Raw genomic sequence first — 20,000 nt, 5'->3', positions numbered from 1 at the left:
ACCACAAGGCCACAGGCTAAAGCGCGGACAAAACGGGAGGGTCGCAACAGGAAGTGCATACCACGTAAAATTAAGCCAAATATCACCCATTGGAATGACTTGCTGTGACGGGAAAAGCCGAAAAACAAAGAAAAAAGGATTGTTGAATATCATTTGTCTGATACCTGATATCATTTACCCTGAATATCTTGTATTTATTTACAATATTCATGTATCTATCTATTATATAATGATTTTTTTAATCATGTGTATATACTTTTAATGTAGCTCATATTGTTATCAAGTAGAGATGTCCGATTATATCGGGCTGCCGATATTATCGGCCGATAAATGCTTTAAAATGTAATATCGGAAATTATCGGTATCGGTTTCAAAAAGTAAAATGTATGACTTTTTAAAACGCCGCTGTGTACACGGACGTAGGGAGAAGTACAGAGCGCCAATAAACCTTAAAGGCACGGCTTTTGCGTGCTGGCCCAATCACATGATATCTACGGCTTTTCACACACACAAGTGAATGCAAGCATACTTGGTCAACAGCCATACAGGTCACACTGAGGGTGGCCGTGTAAACAACTTTAACACTGTTACAAATATGCGCCACACTGTGAACCCACTTCCACCGTTGAGGTCTTTGAAATGCTATTTAACCCATAGCTGGGACCTTGACAGGTACTACCACCCCGGGGGTCAGAGTGGACCTGGGAGCAATGATGACTGAGGGGTAACTCCATCTTCCCCAAAACTCCACAACTCCCGAACTGAAGCCTCATCACCGGATGCAGTTTTGAGTCATACCCAGGACCGGTATACAGTACATCCCTAACTCACACAATAAAGTACAAATGTTTACACATATAGAAATTACACAACATTCCTCAGGATTTGAACCATTATTGTTGCGTGTCTGGATCAAAGTGTCCATCGAAGGTTCGCTAGAAAACAATGACTCGAGCACTTGCTCGGAACGTTCATACTCTGTGGTCCAGTCGTTGTTAAAAGTCATTTTTTTGCAATTTTTTTAGTTTTTTTAATAATAAATATGGCAGTTGGCATTTTTTTCCATAACTTGAGTTGATTTATTTTGGAAAACCTTGTTACATTGTTTAATGCATCCAGCGGGGCATCACAACAAAATTAGGCATAATAATGTGTTAATTCCACGACTGTATATATCGGTATCGGTTGATATAGGAATCGGTAATTAAGAGTTGGACAATATCGGAATATCGGATATCGCCAAAAAAGCCATTATCGGTCATCTCTATTATCAAGTTATTATCACAATGCCTTTTTAAATCGCTTCCAAGGTTACAAGGTTTCTCATTGTCCCATTGGGTTGAGTTTTTCCTTGCCCTGATGTGGGATCTGAGCCGAGGATGTCGTTGTGGCTTGTGCAGCCCTTTGAGACACTCGTGATTTAGGGCTATATAAGTAAACATTGATTGATTGATTGATGGATTAATTGATTCTGTTTGGCTTCATATTACGGCATTTCAAACACGATCAGCCTTTTTTTCCTCCAAAACTTTGAGGAAGGGCATACTAAAGTACTTGTTACAGTGCAGTAAAAAACATAATTTTAGTTGTTTTCTCATTTGTTAAAGAAAGCCAAATATCACTCATGGGATTGACTTGCTGTGACGGGAAAAGCCGAAAAATAAAGAAAACAGGAATGTTGAATATGATTTGTCTGATACCTGATATCATTTACCCTGAATATCTTGTATTTACTTACATTTACAATGTTTATATATCTATCTATTACATAATGATGTTTTAATCATGTGTATATTTTTAATGTAGCCATACTTGCCAACCTTGAGACCTCCGATACCGGGAGGTGGGGGGTGGGGGGTGGGGCGGGGGGCGTGGTTGGGGGCGGGGCGTGGTTAATAGGGCAGTATATTTACAGCTAGAATTCACCAACTCAAGTATTTCATATATATATATATATATATATATATATATATATATATATATATATATATATATATATATATATATATATATATATATATATATATATATATATATTTACTTTATTATACATATAAATAAAATAAATACTTGAATTTCAGTGTTCCGGAGGCTATCCAGTAGATGGCAGTATTGTCCTGTTTAACTTCTCCGTTCATGACTGAGTATATCATTTCGGCCACCGTGTTCAATGGAGAAGTCTGTTCTACAAAATGTACAGGCAACATAATTACATACCCCTTCCCCTTCCAACTGTCCTGGATGAACTGAAATTCTTGTTTCCATTCGTTTTGGAACTTGCAAGCGTATTTCTTCATCTTGCTCGTCGACGGCGTCGCCATGTCTGTAACTTCCTCGTTCTTCTGCTTCGTCTCCTTGTTGTGTGCGCAGTTGTGCACTCTACTCTCTAAAAGCCGTAGATGTTATGACGTCATTGGGCAGGCAAGCTGTTTATATTGTGGGAAAGCGGACGTGAGAACAGGCTGTCCCCACTCAGGTCCGCATTGAGCTGGAGGGGGCGTGGCCTCCAGCTCCGGCTGAATACCGGGAGTTTGTCGGGAGAACATTTCTGCCGGGAGGTTATCGGGAGAGGCGCTGAATACCGGGAGTCTCCCGGTAAAACCGGAAGGGTTGGCAAGTATGAATGTAGCTCATATTGTGATCAAGTTATCCCAATCCGTCCATCCATCCATTTTCTACCGTTTGTCCTTTTCGGGGTCGCGGGGGGTCACTGGAGTCTATCTTACCTTTTTAAATCCAGCAAAAGTGATATGACAAATAATTTTGTTTGGCTTCACGTTCCGGCATTTCCAACATTAGCAGCATTTGTTTTTTTCAAAAACTTTAAATAATTACATACAAAAGTATGAATTTTTGCTGTCCGAATTTTTTATTTATTTTTTTTCCCAAAGTGTTAATCCAAGCCAAAAATCACTCTTGTGTTTGACTTGCTGCGACGAGAAAAGCCGAAAATGAATATTATTTATCCAACACCTGATATCATTCACCCTGAATAGCTTACATTTACTTCAATTCAGCAAAAGTGATATTAGAGTACCGTATTTTTCGGACTGTAAGTCGATCCGGAGTATAAGTCGCACCGGCCGAAAATGCATAATAAAGAAGGAAAAAAACATATAAGTCACACTGGAGTATAAGTCGCATTTTTTGGGTAAATGTATTTGATAAAACCCAACACCAAGAATAGACATTTGAAAGGCAATTTAAAATAAATAAAGAATAGTGAACAACAGGCTGAATAAGTGTACGTTATATGAGGCATAAATAACCAACTGAGAACGTGCCTGGTATGTTAACGTAACATATTATGGTAAGAGTCATTCAAATAACTATAACATATAGAACATGCTATACGTTTACCAAACAATCTGTCACTCCTAATCGCTAAATCCCATGAAATCTTATACGTCTAGTCTCTTACGTGAATGAGCTAAATAATCCATCCATCCATTTTCTACCGCTTGTCCCTTTTTGGGGTGGCGGGGGGTGCTGGAGCCTATCTCAGCTGCATTCGGGCGGAAGGCGGTGTACACCCTAGACAAGTCGCCACCTCATCGCAGGAGCTAAATAATATTATTTGATATTTTACGGTAATGTGTTAATAATTTCACACATAAGTCGCTCCTGAGTATAAGTCGCACAAACTATGAAAAAATGTGACTTATAGTCCGAAAAATACGGTATTATAATTAGTTAGTTTGGCATTTTGAAAATCAGTAAATGTACTAATTGTTGCTGTCCAATACAAAGCATGTTTGTTTCGTATTTGTTTAACTCAGCCAAATATCCCTCATGGAATTGACTTGCTCCAATGGGGAAAAAAACGAAAAAAAGAAGAAATTAAGAATCATGAAAAGTATTTATCCGATACCTGATATAATTTACCATAAAATGTACTTGTATTAATCGGTATTTCCGGCAGTTTTACACCTAATTATTTCTTTCCTTATTAGAAAATGGTTTCATGTAAACAAAAGAAGTAAACAGGCAGAGATAAAGTGTTATAAAATAAGCTGTTTCCCCTACTCCTACTCAGACATGTTGAATAATGCAAATGTATACATGTTGTTTAATGAAACTATATGCAGCATGTTGGACATGAACTAAACCTTTACCATTACAATATCATCAAACGGACAGAGTGACCGTAACGGCGTCCAAACATAGACTCAACCTTGTTTCTCCCGCCACTAAGCGCTCAGTCTTGTACATACACGAAGAGCTCTTTATATTATTTTAACCCCCGGCCCTTTAATAGCGCGACCTTATCCGCAGAACACACAATTGCTTTTAACAACAATAAAGAAGTGCTTGTTGCTCGCTATTCCCACGATGGGAAGCAGCAGCTTTGAAGTACGATTTAGCATTCTTGGAGAGGACGGTTGTGGTCACTTTGTGGTTACAAGGAGTTTGTGCAAAAAGAGAAATTATTTGTTATTAATAAGAACATAAAAAACAAAACAAATTATCAATCAAAACAAATTATCCTTGATCATTTTAAGTGTGCCATATTTCATACATACGTATATATATATATATATATATATATATATATATATATATATATATATATATATATATATATATATATATATATATATATATATATATATATATATATATATATATATATATATATATATATATATATATATATATATGTCTTAATTAGATTATCCAAAAAATAGTGCTCGATACCGTGGTAGAGCGTAATATGTATGTGTGGGAAAAAAATCACAAGACTATTTCATCTCTACAGGCCTGTTTCTTGAGGGGTTTCCTCAATCCTCAGGAGATTTTCTCCTGCGGATTGAGGAAACCCCCTCATGAAACAGGCCTGTAGAGATGAAATAGTCTTGTGATTTTTTTCCCACACATACATATATATATATATATATATATATATATATATATATATATATATATATATATATATATATATATCAGTGGCGTGCGGTGAGGTTCATGTCGGGTGAGGCACTGACTTCATCACAGTCAGATTTACAAATGAACCCTAAAGAGTATCTTATTCACCATTTGATTGGCAGCAGTTAACGGGTTATGTTTAAAAGCTCATACCAGCATTCTTCCCTGCTTGGCACTCAGCATCAAGGGTTGGAATTGGGGGTTAAATCACCAAAAATTATTCCCAGGCACGGCGCCGCTGCTGCCCACTGCTCCCCTCACCTCCCAGGGGGTGAACAAGGGATGGGTCAAATGCAGAGGACAAATTTCACCACACCTAGTGTGTGTGTGACAATCATTGGTATACTTAACTTTAACTTTACACTTACAAGCACAAAAAAGCACATTTAATAAAAAAAACGTTATTATGGTCTTTCCTTTACTTATAAGTGCGGGAGCAGTGGTGTTCATGTTGGAGGAGTTGTGAATGAATGAAATATGAAATCCGCGCTGTAGTCTGCAGGTGTACCTAATGTTGTGTCCCTGTTCACGGCTCCTCCGGTGCGCCGCGCGAGCATTGTTGTTTTTGCACTTTTTGGCTTCTTGTTAAGTGACTTTTTTTTGGGTGGATTCGGTCTTGCACATGGAGGGTTTGGGTGTGGGCTTTGGTTGGTGTGGCGCTCCCGTCGGGCGGTGCATTCTGCGGCGGAGGTGCTTGGCACCAGGAGGCGGGGTTATGAGACGAGCCTCCAGTTTTATGATCGCTCAGCACAAGAAATACGCTACACACATACAGTTGTTGACAAAATACACTGTACATTATATACCTCAGCTAACTAAACTATGGAAATGTATAATATAATTCATATAGCAATACGGTCTCACTGCACAGCAGGCCAGCAGTTAGCCGAGTCATTGCACACAATCCATGTTGAGGCACAACGCAGCGACGTGCCTCAACTGGCTGCTGATCAGTATTTGAATGGCAAATGTAAAAATAAAAATAAAAATAATCTAAAACTGGTGAAGTTAAATGGAAAATAACTTTAGTATAATCACTGGATACATATAACAATTTAATTTTTTTTTTTTCTTTTTACTTTTTTTTTCTTTCCATGATGGCAGGTGAGGCCGTGCCTCCCCTGCCTCTAGTGACGGCACGCCACTGATATATATATATATATATATATATATATATATATATATATATATATATATATATATATATATATATATATATATATATATATATATATATATATATATATGTATACTCTGTATATAAGAGGCAAAGAATTAAACAGAGACAGAATTAAATTTGGACTCAATTGAGGAGAAACGCCTGGACACACTGTACTCTTGCACAGTCTCCAGCACGCTCTCCCAAAAGATTGCACTCCTCCTTCTTTATTTGACTTTCTCCGACCACCGCTTCCACTTCCAGAGGGAAGTGGGTCGTAAACAGCGTGGCCTTTGGTTACAGAATAGTTCAAAAAGAATTCCATAAAATAGTTCAAAGAGAGTTCGTAAAATACTTCAAAAAGAGGTTCATAAAATACTTCAAGAAGAGGTCGTCTGGAAATTGGGCAGATCCTTGGTTCTCTCCGCTTTGAAGTCCTTGGGTTAGAACAATATATTTCTGTTGATTACCATACATGAGAGAAAACAAGAACACCTTCATCTTGCTTCCCCCCCCCCCCCTACACAGTGGAGTTTTACGAGCCTTACTCTTGATAGGTTTCAAAGACAGCTTTTGTCATCTTGTCAGGAACTCAATGTAATACAAAGTTTTTGTGATTATTTAGAAACAATTATTCTAACAAAACACACTCCGTAACCTTGTGGACAGCCTTCCCAGAAGAGTTGAAGCTGTAATAGCTGCAAAAGGTGGACCGACGTCTTACTGAACCCTATGGGTTAGGAATGGGATGGCACTTCAAGTTCATATGTGAGTCAGAACAGGTGGTCAAATACTTTTGACCACCTGGCATAGAGTGTTGAAATGTAAAAAAAAAAATGCTAAAGACACACTTTTTTATTAAGGCTTTTTACTGATCATCTTAAACGCTGATGTTTTTTTTAAAAAATATTTTATTGTGTTTTCTATCTTAGTTTTTAATATTACTACTATTATTCTCTCAATATTATGTCTTCATTAACTTACTAATGTAACATTTATTTTTAAATTTGTACATATATTTCATCATATGTTTACACTATTTTTAGATGGCGTTCATTTGGGGTATTTTACAGTGTAGACGTCTCAAAGGTGGCCACTTTTGGCTCCGCCCTCTCTAAAAGGTAAACAAGGAATTGCTGTTGCGACATCTAGTGGACACATTTTCTTTCATTCAAAAATGTCAGCTCATTTTTATACTTGGCAAACTCATCTCGCGGGTGGGATAAAACATGTTCGTGGTCGAGCGGGTCCTGAGGAACATGAGCGCCACATTTTGCCACCGCTGTAATATTTTTGTCACGGTATTAAACGCCGTCTCCTGTCTTCTTTTTCAGCCCCTTTGACCGACAAGCCTCCAAAGATCCTGTTCCCTTCGGAAAACAAGATTAACAACATGGAGCTGCAGCTAGGTAAGAGCCACTCGCGGATTTGTTCCACCGGTACATGACGGACTTCCCTAAATCCTCTCCCTGGGTTCAGATTTGACATCGGCGGTTTTTTTTTTTTACTGGGGAACGCAAAAGCAGCGGGAATGTCCGTCCGTGCGAATGGCCTCTGTGCTGTTTTGTCAACAATGGCGATCCCGTATGGCGCCCGAGCGTATCCACGCGTAAGCCAGTGCGCCACATGGAGAGGCGTCCGCTGCCCGACGCTGTTGTTTGTCTTCTCCGACATGTTCGGGAGGCGGTGTCAAAACAGGCCAGGCGTGCTCATGCATGAGCATCGGCACGCCGTACGGCACGCTTCATTCTGGGCACGAGCCGGCGTGCTCATGGCCTCTCTTTTCTTGTGAATGGAGTCAGATCACACAAGATGGAGAGGTCCGCAAAGACGATGACAGATGGGTGGGGGTGGGGGGGGGAGGATGAGAAGGCGGTGATTGTCTTCTAGACAAAGACCGGGATTCACCGCCAGGTAAGCTTTTTGTCTCCCGGCTCACGATGGCCGTGCAGAGCAGGTAGACCAGGCTCCACAGCTGGCTGATCAAGAGTGAAAAATTGCTGCAGTTGATAAAGTGACAGCCTCTCAGCCATACATGAACAGGCTGCACCATTGCACCACCTTCTGCTGTTTGGATTGTTTGCCGTCCGTCTTGATTGCGCTGACGAAATGTGGCTGCTGTGCAAACTGTTCATGCAAAGCTTCCTGTAGTGTGTCTATACTCTGTATACAGTACTCTACTCCTGCATAGTAGTGTGTGTATACACTACTCTGTATACAGTACTCTACTCCTGCATAGTAGTGTGTGTATACACTATTCTGTATACAGTACTCTACTCCTGCATAGTAGTGTGTGAATACACTACTCTGTATACAGTACTCTACTCCTGCATAGTAGTGTGTGTATACACTATTCTGTATACCAGGGGTCACCAACGCGGTGCCCGCGGGCACCAGGTAGCCCGTAAGGACCAGATGAGTAGCCCGCTGGCCTGTTCTAAAAATAGCTCAAATAGCAGCACTTACCAGTGAGCTGCCTCTATTTTTTTAATTTTATTTATTTACTAGCCAGCTGGTCTCGCTTTGCCCGACATTTTTAATTCTAAGAGAGACAAAACTCAAATAGAATTTGAAAATCCAAGAAAATATTTTAAAGACTTGGTCTTCACTTGTTTAAATAAATCCATTATTTTTTTTTACTTTGCTTCTTATAACTTTCAGAAAGACAATTTTAGAGACAAAATACAACCTTAAAAATGATTTTAGGATTTTTAAACACATATACCTTTTTACCTTTTAAATTCCTTCCTCTTCTTTCCTGACAATTTAAATCAATGTTCAAGTAAATTTATTTTTTTTATTGTAAAGAATAATAAATACATTTTAATTTAATTCTTCATTTTAGCTTCTGTTTTTTCGACAAAGAATATTTGTGAAATATTTCTTCAAACTTATTATGATTAAAATTCCAAAAAATTATTCTGGCAAATCTAGAAAATCTGTAGAATCAAATGTAAATCTTATTTCAAAGTCTTTTGAATTTCTTTTAAAATGTTTGTTCTGGAAAATCTAGAAGAAATAATGATTTGTCTTTGTTAGAAATATAGCTTGGTCCAATTTGTTATATATTCTAACAAAGTGTAGATTGGATTTTAACCTATTTAAAACATGTCATCAAAATTCTAAAATTAATCTTAGTCAGGAAAAATGACTAATGATGTTCCATAAATTCTTTTTTTAATTTTTTCAAAAAGTTTCGAATTAGCTAGTTTTTCTCTTCTTTTTTTCGGTTGAATTTTGAATTTTAAAGAGTCGAAATTGAAGATAAATTATGTTTCAAAATTTTATTGTCATTTTTTTCGTGTTTTCTCCTCTTTTAAACTGTTCAATTAAGTGTAAATATTATTAATTATTAATAATAACATAGAGTTAAAGGTAAATTGAGCGAATTGGCTATTTTCGGCAATTTATTTAAGTGTGTATCAAACTGGTAGCCCTTCGCATTAATCAGTACCCAAGAAGTAGCTCTTGGTTTCAAAAAGGTTGGTGACCCCTGCTGTATACAGTACTCTACTCCTGCATAGTAGTGTGTGTATACACTACTCTGTATACAGCACTCTACTCCTGCATAGTAATGTGTGTATACTCTACTCTGTATACCAGTGTGTCCAAAGTGCGGCCCGGGGGCCATTTGCGGTCCGCAGGTCATTTTTTAACGGCCCCACGGCACATTCTAAAAATGCGATTAAAAATAATTTAAAACATAAAAAGTGGTATAAAAGAGCAAACAGGTGAAATGTAACAAGAACATGTTACAATGTTTACTCTAATAACACAAAGCTGCCATGCAGGCTGTTTCTTTCTTTAAATAAATAATAATGATTCAAAATCAATGTCAAAGGCTCCAATGATGTCACATTAAATATTCTACTTTGAGATATTCTTTGGGAAAAATGTTGCACATTTTGTGTTTACCATATAAAAAAAACTAAGCTGTTTTTTTTTAAAGAAGGGCCTAGAACGAACAAACAAAAAACATAAACAACAATAAAACTTATAATTGACGGATAGATCTGAAGATGATCTCGAGATTATTGTGTTAAAAGTAAACAGTAGAAAAAATGTATAATGTATTTTTTAACACTTGAATGAGTAGAACCTTTTTGGGATCCCCAATCATTTTGATGTGATTTTTTTTTTAAGTGTCATTGCTCAAAAAATAATAATGAATTAAAATCAATGTTGTTAGAAATTCCCCTTTTTAAGGTTTCAATTATTATATAATCTCAAATATTCCACTTAAAAATTTTATTGGGTGAAAATATTGCATATTTTGTGCTTTTTCCATAAAAAACTGGGTTTTCTTTGACAAAAAGAGCATACAACTTAAATCTTTAAAACATTTATATTGACAGATAGACCTAATGTTGATTTAAAGATGTAAACCTTGAATAATAATACAAATAATACTACTGAATAATGACACAATTTTAATTTTTTTTTTTTGACCAAAACCCTTTGGGGTTTCCGGGATCAAGCCTGAGTGGAGGCCTAAATGTATATTTTTTATACATTTATTGTATTGGATTTTTAAATAAAAAATATAAAAATGGCCCCCGCTTGCTTAGATTTTTCAGTGTGCGGCCCTCAGTGGAAAAAGTTTGGACACCCCTGCTGTATACGGTACTCTACTGCTGCATAGTAGTGTGTGTGTATACTCTACTCTGTATACAGTACTCTACTCCTGCATAGTAGTGTGTGTATACTCTACTCTGTATACGGTACTCTACTCCTGCATAGTAGTGTGTGTATACTCTACTCTGTATACAGCACTCTATTCCTGTATAGTAGTGTGTGTATACACTACTCTGTATACCAGGCCTGGGCAATTATTTTGACTCGGGGGCCACATTTAGAGAAAAAAATGTGTCTGGGGGCCGGTATATCTATTTTTAGGAACTCTAATACAATAATGTCTGATTAAATGCTAAAAACGTTATGACAGACCGCCTTAAAAAACGTAATGGAATTTTAAATTTTTCTATGAACGATAAAACACTGAATATCGTCAAAATATGTATGTCACACCCCCTTTCGATCGACATATTTTACAATCAAGTGAAACGCAACAAAAATGCAACAATCAGTGAAATATGAACGCGAAGGGTACAAAATAAACCCACCTACAATCTGATACATCTGATATTTGCGGAATTCCCCCCAGGGATCAATAAAGTACTTTTTATTGTATTCTATTCTATATATCACTAAGCTTTAGAACTTTGTTGTGAAAATCTCCTTCCGCGTCTGTGGAAACGCTTCCCGCCCACACTGCTTGGTGCCTAGTCTGAGCTGCTGTGACGTAGATTACCATAGTAACTAATTAGATGACCATAGTAACTAATTAGATTGTCATAGTAACTGGTATATCATTCATAAGCACAGATACCAACCATTGAAATACTTTGTATAGTTGAAGACTTACGGTCATTAGAAAACATAACTGCAAATCATAATGGCAGCTACAGTTTCCATCTTAAAGATCTAGAAAAAAATTATTTGGGAATGTCCGGCGGGCCAGATTGAAAAGCTCAACGGGCCGCATGTGGCCCCCGGGCCTTAATTTGCCCAGGTCTGCTGTATACAGTACTCTACTCCTGCATAGTAGTGTGTGTATACTCTACTCTGTATACAGTACTCTACTCCTGTATAGTAAGTAGTGTGCTACATCTTGTGAGACCATGTCGGCCAACCCCGGAAGCTCGAATGGGTTCTACAGATTGTGAGTTCAGATATTTTATTTCTTGATTTTTTTCACGTTTAATATGTTCTTTGCCATTTTAATTTTGACAGTACCACATAAGATATGTTTTGATTGCTGATGCGGGTTTATTGATTTTTTTAAATGCGCCAGAAAATAACCCGTTATGTACAATGACCAGTACTGCGTAAATGTGTTTCTGTATAGTATTTCTCCAGCAATGGTCATGTGGTGACATCAATGATGGTATTTTGAGAGGTAATCATTGAAGTCGGACATTACTGAAGGCCTAGGTGGGAAACACACAGCCCGCCACTGATACTCTGTATATTAGGGTGTGTGTATACACTACTCTGTATACAGTACTCTACTCCTGCATAGTAGTGTGTGTATATACTCTGTATATTTGGGTGTGTATATACTCTACTCTGTATAAAGTATACTCTACTCTTGATATTAGGGTGTTTATATACTCTACTCTTTGTGAGTATACTCTACTGTGTATATTAGTGTGTCTGTATACTCTACACTGTGTATTAGGGTGGGTGTGTATATACTCTGTTTATAAGGGAGTGTATATACTATGATCTGTATATTACGGTGTGTATATACTCTACTCTGTATACAGTATACTCTACTCTTGATATTAGGGTGTTTATATACTCTGTGTGAGTATACTCTACTGTGTATATTAGTGTGTCTGTATACTCTACACTGTGTATTAGGGTGTGTGTGTATATACTCTGTACATAAGGGTGTGTATATACTATGATCTGTGTATTAGGGTGCGTATATACTTGACTCTGTATATTAGGGTGTGTATATACCAGACCTGGGCATTGTACGGCCCGCGGGCCGCATCCGGCCCTTTGCGCATCCCTGTCCGGCCCGCGTGAGGCCAATCAAAAATTTCAAAATAAATTTCAAAAAGTATCTATGTCGAGTGTGCAATACAACGGTGCTGCTTTTGTTTTGAAAAGCGTTATTTGTATTACTTCCGTGTGGACGTATGCGCGTGTGCGATTGTGAGTGAATTGAACGGCGCAATAACAAATTACAAAATAAAGTTTAAAAAACATCTATGTCGTGCGCGCAATACAACTGTGCTGCTTTTATTTTGAAATGTGTTATTTATGCCGTATGTCCGGGGGGAACCTGTGAGTGCAGGTGCACAGCGACAAGTGATGAGATGCTAAAAAAAGAAAAGTTGATGACGAATGGCGTGTTTTGGACTGGCAAGTATTTCTTTACATAAATTAATGGTAAAGCCGTGTGCTTAATGTGTGGTACACAGCTTGCTGTGTTTAAAGAATATCATTTTAATCGCCACTACACGAAGAAACACGAGGGAAAATACCGGAATGTGTCTGATGAAGCGCGCGCAAGGGAGGCTGATGCGTTGATGGTAAAACTGCAAACCCAACAAGGACTTTGTGCCATATTTCACACCCCCAGAGATGCAGCCGTCAGGACAAGTTTCGTCATTTCTCACAAAAGCGCCAGAAAAAGTAAGGCGTTTTCTGACGGAGAGTTTATTAAGGAGTGCTTATTGGACTCTGTTGCGCTGTATGCCCGGAGACTTAGACTGTTTTTCGCTAGCTTTGGATGAGAGCTGCGATGTACGTGACACCTCCAGCTGCTCTTCTTCTTACGTGGGATAACTGCAGACTTTCAAATCACGGAGTAGGTGGCAGCCATGCAGTCAATTAAAGAGACAACCACAGGTAATGACTTGTTCACATAGGTAAATGCGTGTTTGGACATGTTAGGACTGAAATGGGACAAGCTGGCAGGTGTGACAATCCAATCCAATCCACTTTATTTATATAGCACATTTAAACAACAAAATGTTTCCAAAGTGCTGCACAACAATATTAAAAACAATATTCAAATATTATCCTTAGCTCCACCAATGACTGAATAAAAAGAAAAAACAATTACATATAAAACCAATATAAAAAACAATATAAAATAAATATGATTAAAAACTATTTTTAACAACAGATGGTTGTCCAAATCTGATGGGGAAAAATGTTGGACAATGCAGGATAAAGTGACCATCAAAAGCAATCTGCTTTTGTATAAAGTTAAGTGAGGTTAAATTAAATTATTATTATTATTATTAATTATTATTATTATTATCATCATTATTATTTATCTTACGGTATATAAAAAATAATATTGAGCAAAATTTAATTGAAATATTGTCGTGTGGCCCTCCAGCAGTGCTCGGGTTGCTTATGCGGCCCCCGGTGAAAATTAATTGCCCACCCCTGGTATATACCGTACTATGTATGTTCATGTGTGTATATACGCCACTCATTGTATTAGTGTGTGTATATACTCTGTGGCAAAGTTGGTAGAGTGGCTGTGCCAGTAATCGGAGGGCTGCTGGTTACTGGGGTTCAATCCCCACCTTCTACCATCCTAGTCACGTCCGTTGTGTCCTTGGGCAAGACACTTCACCCTTGCTCCTGATGGCTGCTGGTTAGCGCCTTGCATGGCAGCTCCCGCCATCAGTGTGTCAATGTGTGTGTGAATGGGTGAATGTGGAAATACTGTCAAAAGCGCTTTGAGTACCTTGAAGGTAGAAAAGCGCTATACAAGTATAAGCCATTTATCATTTATCATTTGCCAGTGTTTCCCATAAACTGCCAAGATACCTGTGGCGGTGGGGGCGTTGCTATGGGCGTGGCTATGGGCGTGGTCACCATGACAAAATCGAGTAATTTGCATAATTTACTACAATGATATGATTTTCTCTACAAAGGCTCAAAAAATGTATACTTACTAATTAATAATAACAGTTTTGTTTTAAACGTCCATCCATCCATCCATCCATCCATCCATCCATCCATCCATTTTACAATATAATTACAACACTTTATGTACATATTTATATACAGATTTGAACAATAAGTTATTCACTAAAATATATTTATTAATTGTGGTTCTTACAAAAAATATATCTTATAAAATATAAAAGCTAAATTGTCTCTTAAAGCTCTGCCCCTTTAATTAGTGCATACTAAATAATTTAACTTTAGCCTACTACTACAACCATATTATTTACCAGCAACATAAAGTGAAACAGAGGCAGAGGTGTCCTGCCACAGTCAGTAACAAATAAACAGAAAACAGTGGTGGTCAAATACAAATAAGGCAACAAGAGAAGTATCCTACACTTCTCTTTTGTAAAGTAAATCTGAACAGCCTATATGGGCATCTACATCAACTATATGATTTGCCTGAGAATCTGGACAGAAAAAAAAAAAAAAAAAAAAAAATATATATATATATATATATATATATATATATATATATATTTATATATATATATATATATTATATATATATATATATATATATATATATATATATATATATATATATATATATATATATATATATATATATTTTTTTTTTTTTTTTTTTTTTTTTTTTTTTAAATTTGTGGCAGACGTAATTATTTTGTGGCGGGCCGCCACAAATAAATGAATGTGTGGGAAACACTGTCTACTCTGTATATTAGGGTGTGTATATACTCTACTCTCTATATTAGTGTGTGTATATACTCTTCTCTCTATATTAGTGTGTTTATATACTCTACTCTCTATACTAGTGTGTGTATATACTTTACTATCTATATTAGTGTGTTTATATACTCTACTCTCTATATTATTGTGTGTATATACTCTACCCTGTATTTTAGGGTGTGTATACTCTAACCTGTATATTAGGGTGTGTATATACTCTACTCTCTAAATTAGTCAATGTGTTGTATAAGAAAGTTTTTTTTGCAGTTTCGGAATATGCAGGCTTCTCCTTGGCACCATGGCTAGATAAAGACTGTTAGCATGTTAACAACTTAAAAATGGCACACGAACACAAACTCAAGTCCAACTGGCAAAAAAGCGGCAGAGCCAATCGATGAGCTTGTGGGCGGTCTAATGGTCCTGGTGCTTGACTTGTCTCCATTTAATATAACCTAACTTTTTTTTGGAAAGTAAACACTGTACAACCGTACTCCTCCAAAAAATCGGAATACATGTACCGTCACACTGTGTATATTAAGTACAGAAGGTCTTCCATCGGTCAGTGCCCTAGCAGCGGTTTGTTCCGCACACTGGAACCAGCCTGTCCTTGTGTGCGGCTGGCTTAAGTGTGATATAGCATTGCCAATCGGCCTTGGAGGCGCCTGGTGACGGAGAGAGCGAATAGAAGTGAGCACCGAGAGACACTTGAACTAATGTGATTGTCCCTCGTGTTTTCACTTCATGGCCATTCGGAATGTAGGAATTGGAAATTTCTTAATTGGGTCCAAGTGAGTTCATACCAAACATTCCTGCTAGGTAAGCTAAATGTGAGATATAACTATAATATTTGACTTATTTGCCCTAATAGAATTGCAATGCACTCATCGGGATATAAAGCACTATATTTATTTAGTATTACATGCTGGAAAACGTAGCTAACCGTTTTTCATGGGAGAACCCATCGCTAAAAATGTTGAACCTTTTAAATGGCTTGAAAATCAAAACTGTCATGATCCGTGGCCCGGATCAAGTTTTGGTATTTTCGGTTAGTTTTGGACTCCCTCAGTTCCTGTTTTGTGCACCCTTGAGTTTGTTTTAGTTACCATGGCTGCTTATTATTTTCACCTGCCTCTGATTGGTGTTCGGGACGCTTACCTGTTCCCCGAGCACTAATCAGAGGCATTATTCAAGCCTGTCTTTGCCGGTCAGTCGGCCTGGCTTCTTTGTTTGCTTCATGCACCTGTTATGTGAGTATTGCTTGTCTTTAGTCTATGCTAAGTGGTAGCCTTAGCTTCGAGTGCGATCGGCACGTTGTTCCTTCGGCTTGTTTTCTGTTTTTGTACTTCTTTGATTTTCAAAAATAAATCATGTTCCTACCTGCAAGTCCTGTCCGGAGTGGTTCGTTTGCATCCCAGGGGAGCGAATCCCGCAGTAACAGAAAGAAGCCAGCCATGGTAACTAAAACAAACTCAAGGGTGCACAAAACAGGAACTGAGGGAGTCCAAAACTAACCGAAAATACCAAAACATGATCCGAGCCACGGATCATGACAGAAACAAGTCGTCACGAGGGTTGTGCATCAAGTATCAATAGGAACCAGGTCCTACATTCCCTCAGAGCCAGCCACATTTTTAAACATTGATTCTTATCTTCGATGCTCAGTCCGCCGACCGGATGATTACCTGGCTAACGGTATCTCCATTCACCGTGTGGAGATGCTCCCCTGAGTCAATAATCCTCCATTGCAGCAAATAAACTACATTTTTTAAAATAATATTATCACCGAAGGTAAGCTGACCATATTCTGAAATCCCAAAAAGAGGACACATATATGCGTGCCAAGGCCGGGACTAGGTGAAAATTTGCCAATGATACTGGAACTTGCTTTATAAATAATATATTTTTTTAAATAAAGCATTTTTTCTCCTCTGTTGACAGCAGTGTTGGCGCTAGGAATTTTCAAAATGGGGTCCCAGGGACCCCACCAAGTCATAAAAATGGGGTCCCATGGTAAATTTTTGGGGTCCCACTTTTTTGTAAGCTTTTTGAAAACAAATGACAAATGTATGCATTATCCTGTTATATCTCACATTCTATATTGTGTTTTGGAAAAAGGTTGTCATAAACGTTACTTAATTCATTAAAAAAGATAACACAAAAGAAAACAAATGTGTATACATATGTAAATGTATTCAGTTATAAACATTCATTCACTTTCTTCTTTCCTTCATGGATCTAAACTTTACCACTGCTGGTAGTTTTTTCTATGTTTTTATTGAATAAGTTGTAGGTGTATTTATTTCAGTATAAAAGTGTAAAAAGTGTTTTGCTTGGGTCATGAAATGATGATAATGGTGTGCAAGGGCATACATACATTTTATATTTAACGCTTACATCTCTGGAGTCTACATCCACTTCGGATCTATTCCTCATTTCAAAATGTTTTAGTTTTTTTTTTATGTTGTTTTTTTTGTTTGTTTGTTTTCCGCCCTTTTTTTGTCAAACAAAACCATGTTTTTTATGGCAAACACACAAAATATGCAAAATCTTTCACCAAAAATATTTTTCTTAGTGGAATATTTGATGTGAAGTAATCGGAACCTTGGATAGGTCAATAATTCATAATAACATTGATTTTGATTCAATATTATGTTTTGAGCAATGACCGTTTGAAAGAAAAAAAAAACAGCTTTGTTTTATTAGTCAACATTGCAACTTTTTCTAAATTACATTTCACCTTTAAGCTTTTTTATTTCACTTTTGTTATGTTTTTGTTAATTTTAATAGTATTTTTAGAATGTGCCGTGGGCCTTTTTCTACAGTTTGTATGTGTAAAGTTAAAATTAATTTAAAGTACCAATGATTGTCACACACACACTAGGTGTGGTGAAATTTGTCCTCTGCATTCGACCCATCCCGTTGCTCACCCCCTGGGAGGTGAGGGGAGCAGTGGGCAGCAGCGGCGCCGCGCCCGGGAATCATTTTTGGTGATTTAACCCCCAATTCCAACCCTTGATGCTGAGTGCCAAGCAGGGAAGAATGCTGGTATGAGCTTTTAAACAGAACCCGTTAACTGCTGCCAATCAAATGGTGAATAAGATACTCTTTAGGGTTCATATGTTTGTAAATCTGACTGTGAGGAAGTCAGTGCCTCACCAGCCATGAACCTCACCCGCACAGAAAGATCCCGAGCCTGGGATTGAACCCTGGGATTGAACTATATATATATATATATATATATAGTATATATATGTATTCATACATATATATTCCTCGCGCACTAATTGACTTGCTGCATGTCCCGTTATCGATGGTAAAATGCATTTTTAGACAATATGATTTGCCTGAGTGGCTAGGAGACTATAGAAAAAGGACTAGTAAGGACCAATTAAAAAATAAAATAAAAAAAATAAAAATAAAAATAAATACATGTATTTATTTTTTTAACTTGGGACTTCCCGCGAGCAGGATTTTGGACGCTGGGGGGCCGAGCCTGGGATTGAACCCAGGACTACTCAGCACCTTCGTATTGTGAGGCAGACGCACTAACCCCTGGTCCACCGTGCTGCCCGTGACTCAGGCGGCGAATAATTTAGCTATGCAAACACTGGGACACAGCTGCAGTAAAGACCATCAGCTGATCCGTTTAAAAAGGCAAATATCGGCCTCTGTCATCACTAACAGCAACATCAGCTGCATAAATGTTGACTTGTCACACAGTCAACAGCTAATTGACATTGAAAAGATGCAACATGGGGCTAAATGGGTTATGTAACAGTTTCTTATCACGCTGGTACCGCGACCTGCAGCCTACCAAATGAGTAAATGATGTCATCCGCTAAGCCCCCGCCATGCTCCGTGCTAAATATTTCTGCAGCAAAGCCCCCCCCCCCCCCCCCCCCCCCGCATTTTGTCTGCACAGAGGTCTCCTGTCCTTAGCGCTATTTTTTTTTGTTTGTTTATTTATCCTCAACCATCCCTTTAATATTTGCCGAGTCACGTCCCAGGGCAGCTTTACGGTGGCGCCGTGGCAGATTTACGGTGGCCAGAATGCACAGGGATAGAGGCCTGGCCCCTGGATTTTTTTCAGACATGGAAGGCAGATTAAGCGGGAAGGAGACGGCGTCCAGTGGATGGGCAGTAAAACGCGAGGAAGATGAATATGCAACCCTCGCCAGGAGTCAGAAGGAAGACACTTTATCTTGGAGCCATTGCAAGGCGCAATCACGGCTGACTTTATGTGGCATTTATCAATGTAATCGCCCGTAAATAAAACACATATAGAAGGCTTGACAGAAGACACGTTGTGAGGATGGAGTAGGCGAGAGGATACCGACACTGGATTGGTCAAATAGGGGGAAAGAGGCTTCATCTTGGAGCCATCTTGAAGTGCAATCACAGCTGGCTTTTATATGGCTTTTATCAACGTAATCGCTCGTAAATAAAACACGTAGGAGACCGACAGACGACACTTTGCCAGGATGGAGGTGTCAGGAGGATTTTACAGTGAATAAAAGTACTTTTTACTATGAGACTTTGGGGGGAAAAATATGTCTCCACTAGGGTTGTGCGGTATACTGTTACTAGTATAGTACCGCGATACTAATGAATGATATTCGGTACTATACCGCGCACTCTTTTTTAACGGGCATGACGGCGCGTCGTCGTCACGTCACGC

General features: G+C 38.0%; 1 protein-coding gene across 1 annotated transcript in view; it reads left to right on the top strand.

Moving 5' to 3' along the window:
• The window catches only part of LOC133658899 (interleukin-1 receptor accessory protein-like 1-B), a 1,088,311-nt gene that overhangs the window by 845,718 nt on the left and 222,593 nt on the right, over positions 1-20,000 (top strand). The window contains exon 9 of the mRNA XM_062061400.1: positions 7,420-7,494. Within this exon, the coding sequence (XP_061917384.1) occupies positions 7,420-7,494 (75 nt within the window). The remainder of the gene's footprint in view (positions 1-7,419; positions 7,495-20,000) is intronic.

This window comes from Entelurus aequoreus, linkage group LG10, assembly GCF_033978785.1.
Source record: "Entelurus aequoreus isolate RoL-2023_Sb linkage group LG10, RoL_Eaeq_v1.1, whole genome shotgun sequence".
NCBI classification, from domain to species: domain Eukaryota; kingdom Metazoa; phylum Chordata; class Actinopteri; order Syngnathiformes; family Syngnathidae; genus Entelurus; species Entelurus aequoreus.
The sequence above is the reverse complement of the archived record's forward strand: the minus strand, read 5'-3'. Positions and strand labels throughout refer to the sequence as shown.